This window comes from Phoxinus phoxinus, assembly GCF_949152265.1.
Source record: "Phoxinus phoxinus genome assembly, chromosome: 21".
Lineage (NCBI taxonomy): Eukaryota > Metazoa > Chordata > Actinopteri > Cypriniformes > Leuciscidae > Phoxinus > Phoxinus phoxinus.
Window position 1 is genome coordinate 16,549,601 of NC_136896.1, and position 18,710 is coordinate 16,568,310.

At 36.9% G+C, this 18,710-nt stretch overlaps 1 protein-coding gene across 1 annotated transcript in view; it reads left to right on the plus strand.

Moving 5' to 3' along the window:
* Window positions 1–17,223, plus strand: part of snx29 (sorting nexin 29) — a 121,795-nt gene extending 104,572 nt beyond the window's left edge. Inside the window, exons 20-21 of the mRNA XM_079595732.1 lie at window positions 8,116–8,255; window positions 16,090–17,223. Coding sequence (XP_079451858.1) covers window positions 8,116–8,255; window positions 16,090–16,219 — 270 coding nt within the window. The 3' untranslated portion in view covers window positions 16,220–17,223. The remainder of the gene's footprint in view (window positions 1–8,115; window positions 8,256–16,089) is intronic.
* The last annotated feature ends 1,487 nt before the right edge of the window (window positions 17,224–18,710 follow it).

Sequence of the window (18,710 nt, forward strand, 5' to 3'; positions counted from 1 at the left end):
AAAATACACTGATTTCCATGTAGAAGATTTCCATGCAGTAATATAAAATGGCTGTACACTCTATTGAACACGCAAACCTATTTTCAGAGTAAACGTTCAATAAGAATATGGACTTCAATCCGAAAATGTATATGTAAATGATTGAATTAACATTTATAATGAATAATCACTGAATAGAATAATGTGTTATATAAGGGCAAAGCTGGGAACTCTAGCTGTACTCTTTTCTCCGAGAACCTTGGTAACTTCACATTATGAACGAATAACCTTTATTTAGATTATCTGTGCACTCGTATTTTGCTTATATTGTTCATCACATCTCTTGTCTCCAGGGGGAACGATCACAGACCTCTGACCGTCTCTATGACCCACATTTACCATTAAAATGAGCAAATGTTCATGTTTTTTTCACGCTTTGGTGCATGCAGTGTGATCTTCACTGCAGCTGGGATGCACAGATGTACTTCGAGATGATACTGTACTATATAGCCACAGGCCAGAATGAGAGCAGAGATTCAGTGGTACTTTGAGGGAATGCTTAGATGTTGCACAGCCCATGTCCAAATATACATTCTTCCCTGTTAAAGCAGTTTTGCAAATGATTTGGATGGACACAAATTATGTAATCGAGATACAGTAGTCGAACATCCACTATAGTAAGTTCTTCCTTGTGTATAATATTTTGAATTTTTTTAATGTATTGCATTATTATATATATATATATATAAAAAAAAGAGGACCCATGATGCTTTTTTTCTTTTTCTAATTTTAAACTTTCTTTAGTGTCATGCTGTTGGAGCAAGAAAAATGTCTGCGCAGTTACAACAACTACTACAATAAAACAAATACCACTTAAAGTAAATTATTCCCGCCCAAGGCATACGCAAAATAAAAAGGGCGAGGCCTGGTTGAGTTTTGTTACTGTAGTAGTGTGTTGTCGCCAAGAGACGCTGTATTTTTCCCACCCTGGATCCAGCGTGATTATGGTAAGGGACGTGACATTTCCGAAACACGCTCGAAGCTGATGACCAATCACAAAATACTGATCCATCCGACCAATCAGGGTACATTGCGCTTTTCGGAAGAAGGGGCTTCATAGAGACCGGAACTAAACAGAGCGTTACTGACAAACTGGGAAGAGAGGTGCTGCAATAATGTCAAATAAGTGAAAATGAATTCGTTTTTGAACATTGAAAGCATGAAAGCCTGTTCTAGACTCCAGAAACAAAATTAAGACTTTGTAAAAAGGTCCTTATTAATTTATTTTAATAGAACTATTTTATTAATATTGTTTTACATATGTATATTGCAAAAAGAAATGACACCATATGGATTTGGAACAACGAGGGTTTGAATGTTGCTTTGAATTTGTGAACACATCATTTGAATCATTTGTTTTTCTAGCACAAGACTTGACTGGAGGTTGAGACTTTCTCTTCTGACCCACCTTCTGCTGTGTGCTGAATTATTTACTGACTCTCTGCAGGTCCTCGTACATTTACTGACCCATTTGTTCTCATCATTGGCCTTTCCCAACACCTGGTTTGAGACATTTGTATCCATATTTTCCTGAGTGCAAGAGATTGGAAGGTTCTTTATAGTCCATAACACATGGTCATTATGGTACCGGCTACCTGCATCATATATTATTGATTTCCCACCATTTGGCTTAAACAAAAGGTTGAGGGAGGCGCCGAATATAGAAGACAGTCTGTTGTCTCTTCGGGCTTCTTGGGCACAGCTTTAATTGAACTCCACATTATCTTTGCATTAAAGATGACAGCCCCAGGAGGATCTGCCCTGTTCTCATTAATGCAGTGTTTGCCATTTCTGCTTTCACTATTCAAAGTGAATTAATTATGACCCCTGCATTTTGTATGCATATGCAACATGCCTGATGCTTGCAATGTTTTTTTTTCTTGTGACAAAAAGCACAAGAAATGTGCAGAGAGAACACAGCAAATGCATGATCTCTCATGACTTGCTTGCTTCCTTATTAGGGTTATTATACTGTAGTTAACTAAAACCATTAAAAAAATCGCTACTTGAAATAAAATAAACATGAACTAAAATATGATATCATAGAAAAAAATGACTTTATTTATAAAATGTATCCTGAATGCACGATAAGTCATTTGGATTAAACGGTCTGGAGAATCCAGAAATGTAAATAACCTCTCACATCACCTGGTTAATTACTACAGATATGCTTTAAATGTTTGATTATCTTGATGAAAATCACATTTGTCAAACAGTTGCGGTCGGCGGCATTACAGAATCGAAAGGATTTAAGCTAGAGTAAATATGTACCATCAGTTGTTATTTGTCGGTACAGCAACCTTCAGTGGGAGGGTCAGCGTGATACAGTAAATCGCCTCTTTCAGTCATAACTGTTTAATTCTCTGGGAGAGTATGATGGGTTTTGCTGTACCAACTTGAATCACCCTCACACTTTGTCATTTTGACAACGTGTCTCATTCATTCAAATCTGCACACGTCCATACATGCTGCACGTGTGATTTGTACAAAAGCGAACACAGCTCACTGTGGCAACAGCTAGTCCATCTGGTCCAGACAATAGCCTCTGAAGATGGAGAAGCACCCCAGTAAGTCTTTATTGGCTATAATGGTAATGTCTGGCTGTGATTTTCTCTGTCTCACTGCCTGTCGCTGTCAGACACAGACGATCAGCAGAACTGTGCTTTGAGGAATTTGGAGAGGAGCCTATCGTTTATGGAAAGAAACAAAACTGGCCCGAAGACAGAAGCCTGAGAAAATAATTTGCAGAGAATTTGCACATTTTCATTTTCTTAAGAGATTGCGAAGCACTTTGTTGGTTTTGCCACAAGTTGTTTACGTGAATTGCAAGCGGGTGTTTGTTTTAACAGATCGTCTGAAGGTCCTAGTGAAGCTGCACTCATAAACAGCTTAAAACATCAGTTATTAGATGCACTTGCCATAAGAGCATGTGTGCGTGTGCTTGGCTTGTTTATCAAGGTGTTTGGTCCTTAAGGGTCCCTTGGTGAAAAGGTTTTTTTAGTATCTTGTTATCTTGATAGAATCCAATTAGTAGCATAATACATTCTCAAACTATGAATGCTTTAGAAGGGGTTTGGGTTTCTTTTCTCTCTCACACAGACTAACTCACTTGAGTCAGTTTATCCTGTTAGGTGTAGTTGTGTGTGTTCATTAGTTTATTCATCACTGTTCTTTCAAAAGTTTGGGGTCAGTCAGATTTTTATTTGAAAGAAATTCATACTTATATTCAGCAAGTATGCATGAAATTAATCAAAGGTGACAGTTGAGACATTTGTAATGTTACAAAAGTTTTCCATTTCAAATAAATGCTCTTCTTTTGAACTTTTATATTTATCAAAGGATCCTGAAAAAGTTGATTTGGCATATTAGATATACAGTATGATTAGATGATTAGCATATTAGATTGATTTCTTAAAAAAAAACTGTATTAGATTGATCATATTTGTTCAAATGGAGCCCTTTATCAGAAAAGACTTAACAAATCATACCAACCTTAAGTCGTTGCAGTTTGTATAGATTTTTACACATTTATAATTTGTAAATGTATACTTGGAATAAGACTTTTTTTTCTACAAAAAAAATAAATCTTACCAACCTTAAGTTGTTGCAGGTTTTATACATTTATATTTTGTATATGTATACATGTACGATGGATGGATGGATGGATGGATGGATTGTACGATGGATGTATTGTACGATGGATAGATGGATGGATTGTACGATGGATGGATGGATGGATGGATGGATTGTACGGATTGTACGATGGATGGATTGTACGATGGATGGATTGTACGATGGATGGATTGTATGGATTGCACGATGGATGGATGGATGGATGGATTGTACGATGGATGGATGGATGGATGGATTGTACGATGGATGGATGGATTGTACGATGGATGGATGGATTGTACGATGGATGGATGGATTGTACGATGGATGGATGGATTGTACGATGGATTGTACGATGGATGGATGGATTGTACGATGGATGGATGGATTGTACGATGGATGGATGGATGGATGGATGGATGGATTGTACGATGGATGGATGGATGGATGGATTGTACGATGGATGGATGGATGGATGGATGGATGGATGGATGGATGGATTGTACGATGGATGGATGGATGGATAAATGGATGGATTATACGATGGATGGATGGATTGTACGATGGATGGATTGTACGATGGATGGATTGTACGATGGATGGATGGATGGATGGATGGATGGATGGATTGTACGATGGATGGATGGATGGATGGATTGTACGATGGATGGATGGATTGTACGATGGATGGATGGATTGTACGATGGATTGTACGATGGATGGATGGATTGTACGATGGATGGATGGATTGTCTCTTTAGCCAAGCATTCACATGATGCATCTCATACCTTTTATACTACAGTTAAATCAGATCAAATGCATTCGTATTAAGAACAGCAGCTACGCTAATTATTTCCCATCTGCCTTTTTTTGTTGTTATCTCGGGACGCCTGTCCCGAGATAACTCAAATAGAGTTTGTCAGCTCCAGTTAGTATCCAGCCTCTCATGGAGACTTCAGATGCCCCAACGCCTGTGATGAGACGACTCGACGCCTGTGAAGAGACGACCCAACGCCGGCGATATGTTATGCCCTAAATTTCATGATTAACTAACTGTATTTTTGTATGTATATTTTTGAAATGCATTTTCTGTAAAGCTGCTTTGAAACAATGTGTATTGTGAAAAGCGCTATACAAATAAACTTGAATTGAATTGAATTGAATTGTACGATGGATGGATGGATGGATTGTACGATGGATGGATGGATGGATGGATGGATTGTACGATGGATGGATGGATGGATGGATTGTACGATGGATGGATGGATGGATGGATGGATGGATGGATGGATGGATGGATTGTACGATGGATGGATGGATGGATAAATGGATGGATTATACGATGGATGGATGGATTGTACGATGGATGGATTGTACGATGGATGGATTGTACGATGGATGGATTGTACGGATTGTACGATGGATGGATGGATGGATGGATTGTACGATGGATGGATGGATGGATGGATGGATGGATTGTACGATGGATGGATGGATGGATGGATGGATTGTACGATGGATGGATGGATTGTACGATGGATGGATGGATTGTACGATGAATGGATGGATTGTACGATGGATGGATGGATTGTACGGATTGTACGATGGATGGATGGATGGATTGTACGATGGATGGATGGATTCTACGATGGAAGATAGATAGATAGATGGATGGATGGATTAAGTTCAGGCTTAAAATGCAACTTTTAATACACTGAAACAGGTGGTCCCTGCTTTGTCTCCGTCCCCTCTAAGGGGTCATTGGCCTGATAAAGTTTGAAGACCCCCTAATGTACTTTATAGTGAATATCACTTGATGTTATTGTTGTAAAGTGCACAAAGAGCATAGATTTGTACTTGATGTCACGGTTCTCACCTTTAAAGAGAGTTCTGAGATGACGTGGGCCGGAGCATTAAATTAGCCTTGGCAGGCACAGCCCTCATGGGTAAGCTAATCTGACAGCAGTGATCTCCTCCACATATCCCATATCATAATCAACTTTTATGCCTCTTCATGCCTGTTGGAGATGGATCACTATTAGAACTTCATGCCCTGACGACACACTAATGCTTAAATGCGGGGTGACAGTGGTTTAGATGGCACACAAACACACACTTTCTAACGCTCTTTATTATTGTTGGGTGATTGAGCCATTGCCCTCTAATGGAGTGGGTGATGCCAGAGCATTCAGAGTAGTCAACTTCCCCTCAGCACGTGAGACATGACTGATGTCACATGCACACACGCGTACAGATGCAAGAACTGGAGCATCAGGGCCAATTAATCAGCCATCAAGGGGACATTAATAACATTTCAATCTCTCTCCCGCTGTCCCTTGTTCTATCTCATTTGCTTTTGATGTCACCCCCGCCACAGCGCAGACTTTGATCTGGTTATCCATCAGCTTGATATGCTGGGTACAGTCGCGATGCTGATGTTTTGATGCTGTAAATTCAATGCAGGTCCTGATGAAACAGGCTTTTAAAGGGATATTGTCATGTTTGGATGAATCATAATCATGTTCTCACCTTCGTATGGAACACGATAGGAGAAATTTAACAGAATTTTCATTTTTATTAGTGCTGTCAATCGATTAAAAAAATGTAACTAAATAATCCAAATATGTCTGTAATTAATCGCACCTAACATTAAACTTTTGAATATTTTTTATTAGTGCTGTCAATCGATTATAACAATAACTCGATTAATCACACATTTTTTCTGTGATTAATCACGATTAATCACAATTAAAAACGCTTGCGCTTTTATAGGTTTATAATATATTTAGTTTATATAATGTAATCATTTCACAGTTAAACCTTAATTAATGTCATATTTACCTGTGTCCTTCCTACCTGTCTTACATATACAGAAATTGAATAACAGTCTACAAGGCATACATTATAGATTAAATATAGACTAATCCTTATCAAAGCTACAAAACTTATTTACTCGAGCAGTGAGTCATTTTCTCTGTTACCTTTGATTAACTTTACTGACAGACATAATTAGTGGTTGCTGTCCCTTTAAGACCTGCCGCTGCTGATCTCACACGCGTCTCATTTTCTCACAACTCTATACGTTCATTTAAGACTTTATTTAACTCATTTAATACTGGTCTTATGTTATGAGGATACTCGACAAAATGGACATTTGGGATAATTGTGTGTGTTATTAATCGTTCAAGCGCGAAAGAGAACTATATTCTGTCGCGTTGTCTGTGCGCACAAGCATCGTGTGTGTGTCACATAGACAGGTCATTCACAGGCAGCGCGTTCTCTTTTGTCTTGCCGCTCTTGAATGGTTTAAAAGCATGTGTATGAATAAGAGCGTATTTAAAATATTTTAACGCGTTAAACTGGATAAAAATTATCGCATGCGTTAACTTGTTAACGTTGACACCCCTAATTTTTATATTGTAATACTTTCACATTGAATCTCCAAATGATGTAGAAACAACATAAACAACATAAAGACAGTATATTTAAACATTTGTTTAATTGCATCTTTTTACTATAAATGTTTGTCTTTTAGCCATGAATTATAGCCATTTAACATTACAGTATGATTGAAAGCTATATTTTTTTACATTTAATAACTTTTAACTAGGGCTGTCAAAAGATTAATCATGATTAATCGCATCCAAAATAAAAGTGTGTTTGCATAATATATGTGTGTGTACTGTGTATAATTATTATGTATAAATACACACACATTCATGTATATATTTAAGAAATATTTGCATTTATATACTGTATATACATTTATATAAATTATATTATATATAAATATTTTATGTATAAATATAACCAATTTTTCTTAAATATATACATGATTGTGTGTGTTTTTAATCGATAAATAATTATACACAGTACACACACATATATTATGCAAACACAAACTTTTATTTTGGATGCGATTAATCACGATTAATCTTTTGACAGCCCTACTTTTAACATTTTAAACTTAATTTATTTGATATTCAATACTAAGGTTTATTTCTATACTGGCTCAGTTCGGCCGGCACAAAAAGATATTGTTTTCATCGATTTCAACCCATGTAACCTTGTAAACAGTGCTTTAAATTTTTCAGGTAGGTCTAACGGGTAAATATACAGAAATGTAATAATTTCTGTATCTGTACATATAATAAACACTGCACAGTATTCACTGCATAGATTCTAAATTAAATATACAGTAGATTAATCCTTATGAAAGGTACAAAAGTTATTCAGTCAAGAGCAGTGAGTGATTTTTGTTCTTTGATTGACATTAATGACAGACAGCAGCAGGTTTATTAGGCTGCTGTCACTTTAAGACCTGCTGCACATGACTAGGATCTGACGCATCCTCTTTTCTCTTTACGGTCATTTAACACTTTTTTTTAATCTTACATTTAACTACACATTTGTAATGTTTTACATAGTACTTTACATAGTGTGTGTATGTGTTTGAATTTGCAGGATGCCAAGTTTGTAGAGGAGAGGAGGAAACAGCTGCAGTCGTATCTGCGTATGGTGATGAATAAACTGATCCAGACACTGCCTGAATTCACTGCCCAGCCCACAAAGGAGACCTTACTGCATTTACTGCCTTTCTGCCAGTGAGTACACACACAGAGACACACACACTAACACAATAATCCACATGTAGTAACCATCAACTGTATGTAATTCAGCTCCATGAACTCTATACGACACTGTATTTTCCTACCTCGATGAAAGATGCATGCCATTTTGAGTTGTCACTCAAGTAAGCCACGGCAATCAAACTTTCAAATTCCACGAATGCATGCTGAATAAAGAAATGGCACTGATAGTGTCTGTTGTGCTGCACCCGATTCACTAAAGGAATTAAGCAAATAAGGCCATAAAGTTTTTATTGAATGCTATATGCATGCCGAGTTTACAATATTGTGGGTTGCTTCTGAATATTAGATTGTGAAAGATGCAGAAGATGCAATTTGGTATACTTTAGTAAAGTGGTTCTTAATCGTTCTGACTCCAAGGCCTCCCATTGTCCACAACAATATTCAAAAGCCAGACACAGACACTGAAACTCCTTGCTTCTGTGAATTAAATGTAAATATTGCATAAGTTTGAAGATCTGAATGTTGGTGAATGTTGAAGGTTCCCACTCTTTTTAACAAGTGAATTTACATTACTTTGTTCATGATTTACTGTAAAAGGATGAGGATTTTTAAATAAATATTTTATTCTCACAGTTTTTCCCCAGTAAAATATTTTAGAGCTTGGCATGTCTAGAACAATGGATAGTCATTATAAAAAGAAATGCCCATGGTGTTTTAAGATTTAATTCATTTACATGACAAGAAATCACACTTTAAAACTTCATAAATACAGGGCTCCTTGCTTAGGGGGTAAATTAAAATAAGAAATATCTTTCATTTGAGTTTTTTCCAGCTTATTTTAAAGCTTGTTGCCCTATTTTAAATAACTTTTGGTCATTTTGAGGCCCCTTTCGAATTTTCTTGAGAATCATTGCTATAGTATGACTGCTGGTATCGCTCCATTGTGATTGGCTTTTGAAAAGGCAGAAAATACACTTGGCTACACAGCGTCTGGATATATGCCCCATTATAATGCTCTCCTCCAATATTTGATCATCATTTGATGAATTACTGCTGTCATTATGAGTAGAAAAAGTACACAAAAAAATCACTTTTTAATAAACCCCATTTACCGCCTGCTTTCCGTGGGTGATAACAGCTCAACGTTAATTATGGCAAGCAAATAGCAAACTTCCTAAAAGCATATTTCCATGCACAGGTGTGTTTGTGCTGAATAGAATGCGAGTGATCTTCATTTAAATACCTACGAGACTTTTCCAGCACCTGTTTAAGCTAGATTACAATGGCTAGTGAATATATCACGGCGTTTTTTTTCTCTGAAATCCCACACTGCCCACTCTACACAGAGCAAATGCATCAAAAAAACATCATCTCACAGCTGTTCTTTAACAGAAAGTTTGATTTGCTTACACTCCGCTCGCTGACATCCTCCATTTTACCAGCCAATTGTCTGTTCCGATTGGCTCATTGATTTATCAGGTCAGACTTCCTTTCACACGCTGCATCTCAATGGTTTATTGTTAGCGCTGGCTCTGGCAGCGTGACGTGATTACAAACAGGAAATTAATAAAATAAAAAAACTATTTTACCCTCATATCAAATCTGATTTAATTAAAAGAGACCCTTGGCACATTGTGAGAAGATAATGGCTCTTTGCTTGGCATGACTGGAGATAATTTGAGTACTAAGGACAAATGAGTCCAGCTTCTTTTTTAGGTAGAGCGAGAGAGAGCTGGATGTGATGTATGATCACATTTAGTCACAATAGCCCTCATTTAGGGGCTCCCAGAGTCCTTGAGTCCTTTCTCTATGTGGAGTGGATTACTTTTGTGTATAGTATATGCAGTGCACTGTTCACGGATTGATTGCTTGTGTTTCTGAACATGTGCTGTCTAGCAACTGTGTTTATTCTCGATAAATTTGCCGGTGTGATTTATGTGATTAACAATTCTGTTCTCCTGCTCTGGAAGCAGCTCTCAGACCTGGAATAGATGCTCACAGCAATTTAAACACATTGACGCTTGCACATCCATGCCAATAAAGCCGCCTCCTGGCAAACAGTCAAGAGTGGAAAGCTGTCGCACAGAGGTTATAGTGAGCGCGCGCTGCCAACCAGGGAATCCTTTCATGTTAAAACAGTTAAAACGAAGGTCTTTTAAAAGACGTTCTTGTGAGAAGGTTTCTGTGGAACAAAAAGCGTTTTCAGACTTGAAAGCTTTGAAATGGAAGACACTTGAGGTCTACACATCTTTACTGAGCAGGGCTGCTTCAAAAAGCCTCCAGCAAAGGTGGTCTCAGCCAGGGTTGTCATTTTGGTTTTGATGGAGCTCTAGTGACAGTCTTGACTCACTTGGTGCTCTAGGCGAGATTAGACATGAACAAAGACGAAAACACTTTTTTATACAACTTGATATCTCTTAAAGTAGTGTGAGACATTTTTCGTTTAGGATACAGGTAGACTGGGGTATAAAATGCTGAAAACCATTGTGTGTACATACACCGCCGTTCAAAATTTGGGATCGGTGAGATTTGTAATGTTTTGAAAGAAGCCTATTATGCTCACCACGGCTGCATTTATTTGATTAAAAATACCAACAACAAAAAAACAAACAGTAATATTGTGAAATATTATTACAATTTAAAATAACAGTTTTTTTATTTTGATATATTTTAAAATGTATTTATTCATTTTATGTATTTATGTATTTATAAATATAAATATATTCCTGTGATGCAAAGCTGACTTTTCAGCATCATTACTCCAGTCTTCAGTGTCACATGACCCTTCAGAAATCATTCTAATATCCTGCCTTGCTGCTCAAGAAACGTCTATTGTTATTATTATTATCATCAATGTTGAAAACAGTTATTAAAAAAAAAAAAAAAAACTTTTTTTATATGAATAGAAAGTTCAAAAGAACAGCATTTTTCTAAAATAGAAACTTTTGTAATCACAGGAATTACATGAATGAATTACATTTTATAATATATTCAAATAGAAAACAGTTATTGTAAATTGTCATAATATTTAACAATATTACTGTTTTTTTTGTATTTTGAATCAAATAAATGCGAGTATAAGAGACTTTAAAAATCACACCGATCCCAAACTTTTGAACGACAGTGTATTTACTGTATATAATTTTTGTTCGGGACATTTATATATAAATGCATATATAAACATGATACTTTTTTAGATACAAATTATTGTATTGTTTTGTATTCAAAATCCACTGGGCTGAAAAATCGAAGCGAGCAGGTTGATTGATTGTTGAGGTTGAGCATCCTGGTCATGCTCGATTCGGTTTCAGTGTGGTTGAGCCGTTTCAAAATTTGCTTCATAGATATTATGCGCCTAAATCCCCAACAAGAAGCCTCTCCAGCAGGGATGTAAGGGATAGATGGATAAGGGAGAGCGGAATCTCTGTTCTCAGAGGTTATGTAACATTAGGAGGCTCTTTCAGGCTTCTGTTTAGACTGCAGATCAGCCTTCTGCCGCAAGGACCCATTGAATAGTATCTGCATTTGTGAGTGTGTGTGTGTGTTGAGCTGTGGATGGAGAGATGAATAGATTTACTGGTGGGGGGGGGGGGGGGTGGGGGGGGGGATGGGGGGGGATGGGGGGGGGGGCATTGCAGCACCCCACTTACCTGCTTCTAGCTTCTAGCTTCTTCCCTGCTGCTCAAGTTTGATTGAAAGCTGCTCAGCACTTCACTTTTCCCGTATTTTTTTTCTATCCCCTCCTCATTCTTTCCCCTCGTCCAGCTCTCTTCTTTTCTCTCTCAGCCCTATGCCGATCTGACAGCAGCAATACAGCAGAGGAGAAGCCGATCATGGTATGATGTGTGTTGCATAACCACACTTCTGGCTTACTGTTCCAATTTCATTTCCTTTGAAACCTCTCGAACACTATTAGTTATACGTAATCAGTACAGCTAGATTAGCCTGCATGCTTTTTTAAACTGTTGTTTTTGAGAACAGAAAGGTACATTCACTGTTTTTCCCCACCACTTTAAGATGATCCAGTAGCAGGAAAAGTATGTGAACCATAGATTTTTTGCATAAGTTGGTCATAACTGATGCCTTGTGGGATAGAAAGGATATGACTGTCACACTGTATCCAATCCAATTCTCACCATGATGCCTTGTGTTTTATGCTTTTGTAATGTGAGTGTCAGATATTTTAGAACTATCGGTAACACTTTACAATAAGGTTTCATTAGTTAACATTAGTTAACCTCATTAGTTAGTCAACATGAACTAATAATGATCTGCACTTCTAAAGTGTTTATTAATCTTTGTTCATGTTAATCTCAACATTTACTAATGTTAATACATTATAATACATACACGTTGAATAATACATTATTTAAATCAAAAGTTGTATTTTAACATTAGTTAATGCACTGTGAACTAACATGATCACACAATGAACAACTGTATTTTTTATAAACTATATAATGTTAACAGAGATGAACAAATACACTAACAAATGTTTTGCTCATCCTTACTTCATGTTAGTTAATACATTGACTAATTTTAACAAATGAAACCCTATTGTAAAGTCTTACCGAATTATCCAACCACAGCACAGAGGAAATAACTGTGGTTTACAGGGGAAAAAAGTATGTGGATTTTCAATGGATTTAGAAAATTGGGTTATTTTATTAAACAGTAAATATTAATATTTAAAAATATAAACCATTCTGGTAACACTTTATAATAACTGCATGCTATTAATCATTAGTTAACAGTTAATTAATCATTTATAAAGCATTAGACATTAATAAGCAGTTTATAAATACAGCTATAAATGTGTTTTTCTTGATTTATAAGCATATCTATAATGCGTTTAATAATTGTATTTTCATACTTTGTTAATGATAAATTAATAATTTCTAAATGAACTATAGCATTATTTACAAACCAGTTATTAAAGAGTTGTCAGTGATTCATAAGATAACTTAGAAAGTGTAAGTAAATGGAGTAAATTCAGGTTAAAAAGCATTTAGTAGTGGTCAGTTAATTATTTTTGTGAGCTCATCTAAAGTGAGGACTATTCATGCCTTGTAAAGCATTTACTGAGGAGATTTAAAGGCTCATTTATCTTCTAAACAGAAAAAGGAAACAAACACAATACAGAATATAGAAATATTTAACAGCCTTTAAATCTTCTTTGTAAATGCAAGGCATAAATAGTCCTCACTTTAGATGAGCTCACAAAAATAGTTAACTGACCACTGCTAAATGCTTTATAACTACCCAAACTAACCCTGAATTACAGTATAAATACATGTTAATAAAGCATTTATTAACACACTAAGTAACCATTGGTATATGTCTGAATAATAAGATGTATGAATGTATATTTAAATAGTTTAAATAGATATGTTTTAAAATCAAGAATAAAGCATTTATAGATGTATTCATAAACTGCTTTTAGTAATGTCTATTAATGCTTTGTAAATTATGAATTAACAGTTTACTAATGCTTAACTAATTATTAATAGCGTGCAGTTATTATAAAGTGTTACCAAAATGCTTTCTTTCTTTTTTATTCGACACTTAAAGGGATAGTTCACTTTAAAATTAAAATTCTGTCATCATTTACTCACCCTCAAGTTGTTTCAAACCTGTATTAATTTATCTCTTCTGCTGAACACAAAGAAAGATATTTTGAAGAATGTCAGTAACCAAACAGTAGTCTGTACCCATTGACTTCCATAGTATTTTTTTTTCCTACTATGGAAGTCAATGGGTACAGACTACTGTTTGGTTACTGACATTCTTCAAAATATCTTTCTTTGTGTTCAGCAGAAGAAATAAATTAATACAGGTTTGAAACAACTTGAGGGTGAGTAAATGATGACAGAATTTTAATTTTAAAGTGAACTATCCCTTTAATGTTTGATCTCCAGGTTGGCAGACATGAAAACATATTGTTGATAGTGTTTAAGCAGACTATGGTTTCTGTTGTTGTGACAACAATGACTTGGAAATGTATTGTAAATCCACACACGTTTTCCTTCAAGTGTTGGCGCATTCAGTTTTGACAAAAGCGCTTATTTGCTCTTCGCTGTGGTTCTATACTCCTAAAATATCTGGCATTCACTTTACACACACTTAAACACACACTGTCACTGTATGAATTCGTTCGGATGCAGTCACAGCCTTTCCATCCCACAAGAGCCAGGTTTATGATGCCTTTGCCTTGAGTTTTGGCCACAAACACACACAAAAAAACATGAATGTTATTGCAGGGCTGGGTCCTGACATAGGTTATACAGGAGCACAACTCTCAGACATGCACACCACTTCTCTGTCACTCATCTATGACAGTCTCACAATATTGCAGTCGCCCTTCATTCCACCTGCCACCTCCAATTGTGACCCAATGTGTTTTTTTCCCCAAGAACCTTCCTGCTTTTTCACCCGCCTTTGCTTTGCATGCTCACTGTCTGCACCATCAAAATAAGATTATATAGAAATAAAATAGAAAAAAGTCTCCTTACCTATAGAATGCTGCAGTGATTGTATTTGTGTAGGTCAACCTGAAAGTTAGCATCACCCTGAAAAATAGGATTTTTCCTAGTCGTTGGGATTTCTATAAAAATATACTTTTGTGTTCATCAAAAGTTTGATTCTTACAATGTTCATCGTGATAATCTTCACAAATGAATACAACTTTTATGAATTTTAAAGCCTAAATACAATCACCTGAAGTAAAAAGCTAAAGCTATAGGCTATAAACAAACTACGCCACAGAAAAACAATTATTCCCTGAAATTTTGAGTTTGAATATTTGCAAGAGTGCAGTTATAAACAATATGCAAGGCTGTAAAAGTGGACTGGTAAGGTGATGAGTTTACCTGTACTTGTTAGTAACACCCTTCTTTTAACCACAAACCTTATTTCGGGCATTTAACCCAAAAAACATTGACTTCAGAACGATGAAACTGGTTTCTGGTGTTTGGCCTACAAAAATACTTTATTCCTGCAATTTAGTCAAGTTTCATAATAAAGTTCCAATTAGGTATCCACTAATAAACTATTTCAATTTTAATTGGTTTATAAAAAAAAACGTGTAACTTATTTTACTTTATCTTGTATTTAATTGTATTATTCTATCTTTAATTATTTTTAATCATTGATCTGTAATATCTGTACTTTATTTGTAATATTTGTCTTGTTTTTTAGCAAGCAGAGGTACAGTACACAGTACAGTATGTACAGTACCATTCCTTTATGTGCATTGTTGATTTATATGTAGTTTGGGAGCGGGCACCATGTGGGCCAGGATCGCCACTGGCTCCTCCAGCTCATGAGTGACATAGTTGTCATGGTTTCCATGCCGGAGTTGTCTCTGTACGGTGAGCCTCAGCTGGGTATGTATAGTGTCTAACCCTCAACTGCAGCTGATGTCTATATAGCCCTCCCTCAGGACTCACACACTGTCTCTGACACACACACTCAGCCTCGAGGGCTTTCCGCTCAGCGCTCAACTCGCAGGCGTCTTTCAATTTCAGTTTGTTAGCCTTGAGTTACCGGTGATGTCAGCGCGCGGCCCGTGAGGATATAAGGAAATAACGTAATTGCGAAGAGCTTGTTTCATTGTTTATTTACCTACAGCGGGGACTCTGACAAGCAGGAGCGTTTAGTCACTGTAAATGCACAGAGGACATGTCGGAGCTGTGGTTTCCTCTGCTCTGTTTAAGCATTTAGGTGCCTGGTGGGAGCTATCGGTTTTCCAAGGGTATCACAACACAAATGAACACCCTGAGTCAGGCAGGAGAAGAAAGCAAAGTGCCCTGGGGGTTTACCCATGTTTGCGTTTGTTCTCTAACAGGGACAGCCCGACGGCCAATGAGAGTGGAGCCAAAACTGCCCGATCCAAAGCCTCCAGCCGCTTCCCCAGACTAGGCCGCAACACGGGCCGGGATTCCCGGAACCCTGAACCCCAAAGCGGTGACCTTTAACCTCTGTGCGCAATCCATAGAACTCATCAGTATGGATGTACTGAGCCCCGGGACCTTTTCTTCTATTATGGATGTACATACCGCCACTGCCGGCAACTAGCTGGGACGAAAATCAGCAGGAAAATGCGGCAGAACGTTCAGTTACTATTGTGCCTAGTGATTTATAACAGATGTTGTTTTTGGGAAAAGTCAGAATGCCATTTTGACTGACCGCAGTGACGTGAAACTTTTATGAGACTGCGATGAGAATTGTGTGATCGTCTGGAAATTATTTGCACATCTTAATATGATTTGACTGCGACACATGGGACTCATTTGTATTTTTATTTTTATATAGGTTTTGTTACCATGCTCTGCTATGTATGAGGCACAAAGTTAATGTAATTGTATTATGACTGCACTTATAATACATATACAAAACAATCACTTTTTAGAGGGTCAGAACACGATGAAGTGTTATACGGGTATGTCTAGCCCTTGTTGTCTGTCCCAGAAAACCTTTCATTTGAAATTTCCCAGGCTGCCATTATCCTGTATGACCTCGGGAGTACTGTTACACAGAAATCGGCGCGGTTGGGGGCGTATCGCATTGTGTGAACTGAACAGAAGAGAGTTTCGTAGCAGGGGAACCTCCACTGAATGAATGAGTGGACCATTCGCCCTTTTTTAACTACGAGCACAATGATGATTGGAAATCATTAATAATAAATAGTATTTATGGTTTTTAACATGTTGTAATGTATATGGGGATTATAGACCGGAACCACAATGTGTTTAAATGAATAAATAGTCCACTATCAAATTGAATGTGATGTAGAATTGCCACAGTAGCAGATCATGTGTGTGCTTTGCATATGTGCCTGTTTGCAACCTTTTGTACTTGTAAGCAACTGTATATGATGGATTTTCTTAAACAGAATATGTTTCTGTCTCAGATGTGACAGGAAGCAGCTGTTTTTCGCAGCTTAATGAATATATGAATAAAAACAAGTACCAACACACAATCAGTGTTTTATTTTTTATTTTTTTCAAATGTGTAAGGTAACTCGTGATTAGCACAATGACAAGGCTGCTTTGCTCCAGCTTGGGCTTATAAATAAGTGTTTTAAAGGCTCAATGTATTTAAAAAATAAATATAAAGTGGTCAACAATGGTTGAATTTGAGCTTGTGACCTGAGTTGCCATGGTAACTTGACTCAAAACTAAAATGTACATTTTACACAACGCCTCCAGGTTACTAAGAAATAAATGGGTTATATAAAAATAGGTCATAAAGGTTTGTTGGTACTTTCTGTTACTTCGTGTTATAGGTTTTAGGCTTTGGTTATGTTAATGAAATGCTGCATCATAGTCGCTTTGCTGTCATCATGCAGAAAAGAAATGACTAATTACAATTCAATATACAAATAGGTGCAAGAAAGAAGACCAATGGTGCGTTCCATTCGAGCGTAAGTGGACTGCGACGTGGACTTCACTGGGTATTCCGCCATCTTAAGTGAGATTCCAGTCCGATGGGAGTGAACGTGTTTAGTTCGTTAGGGAATATTGAAAAAGAGGAGTGGTCCTAAATCCCAGTGGATATGTGAAAAAAATAAAAAATTATACAGGGGGGATAAAATATGAAGGACTTGCCATTGCTTATTGCGAAAGGGTATACATAATTGTGGACAAAAACAAAAAAAAGCTATATTCTTTGTTAATCTTTCTTTGTCACCTTTCTTGCGTAATTTCCAGCCATAAATATGCTTTATTATATTTCTTTAGTATTTTGTGCATGATAATTGTAAAATAGCTACATTTAAATGGTTACTTATTGAAGTCCCTGGGAAGGTTTCTGAAGCCCTCCAATGTATCCCGGCCCTCTGGTTCAGAACCACTGCCTAAAAGTGGGGCATGTTGTCACTAACAGTTGTACGACTTTCAGCAAAATCTGTCTTTTACGTGTGCATGACACGATGTACTAAAACGACTACAAACGCTGTGTAAGTCATGCCAGGCCAGTAGTTGGCGATGTCACTTTGTTATTAAACAATACGCGCCTATAGACTGAACACATAATACGTATGCGCATGATGTCACGTTTTTTTTTTACAAATTCACCTTTTTTGTAGTTTACACAGAGACAATAACTGTATCGTTTTCGAAAACTTGCACTTTGTTAATAACTGTAAGAGTTATTACAGACACTACGGGATGTACTGAAAATAGCGACAACATTATGGAGGATGATCAGATATTTCTTTCAATTGTATTATTAACTTGTTTACTTCGCTCAAATAGTGTGCTAGCTACAGAGAAACTGGTAGCCACACAACAGACAAGAGGCTGATCCTGAGTGGCCAACTGTGCTGAAAACAGTTTGTAATCGTGCTGTGCTGATCCAAGCTCTAGCGGAAATAACCCGTTCTTAGAACCGATTGGCACGACAGTGGAAAAGCGTCCAATCAGATTTGAGAGAAAGTTAAGTTAAGTTTAGGCTTAGAACCAGGAT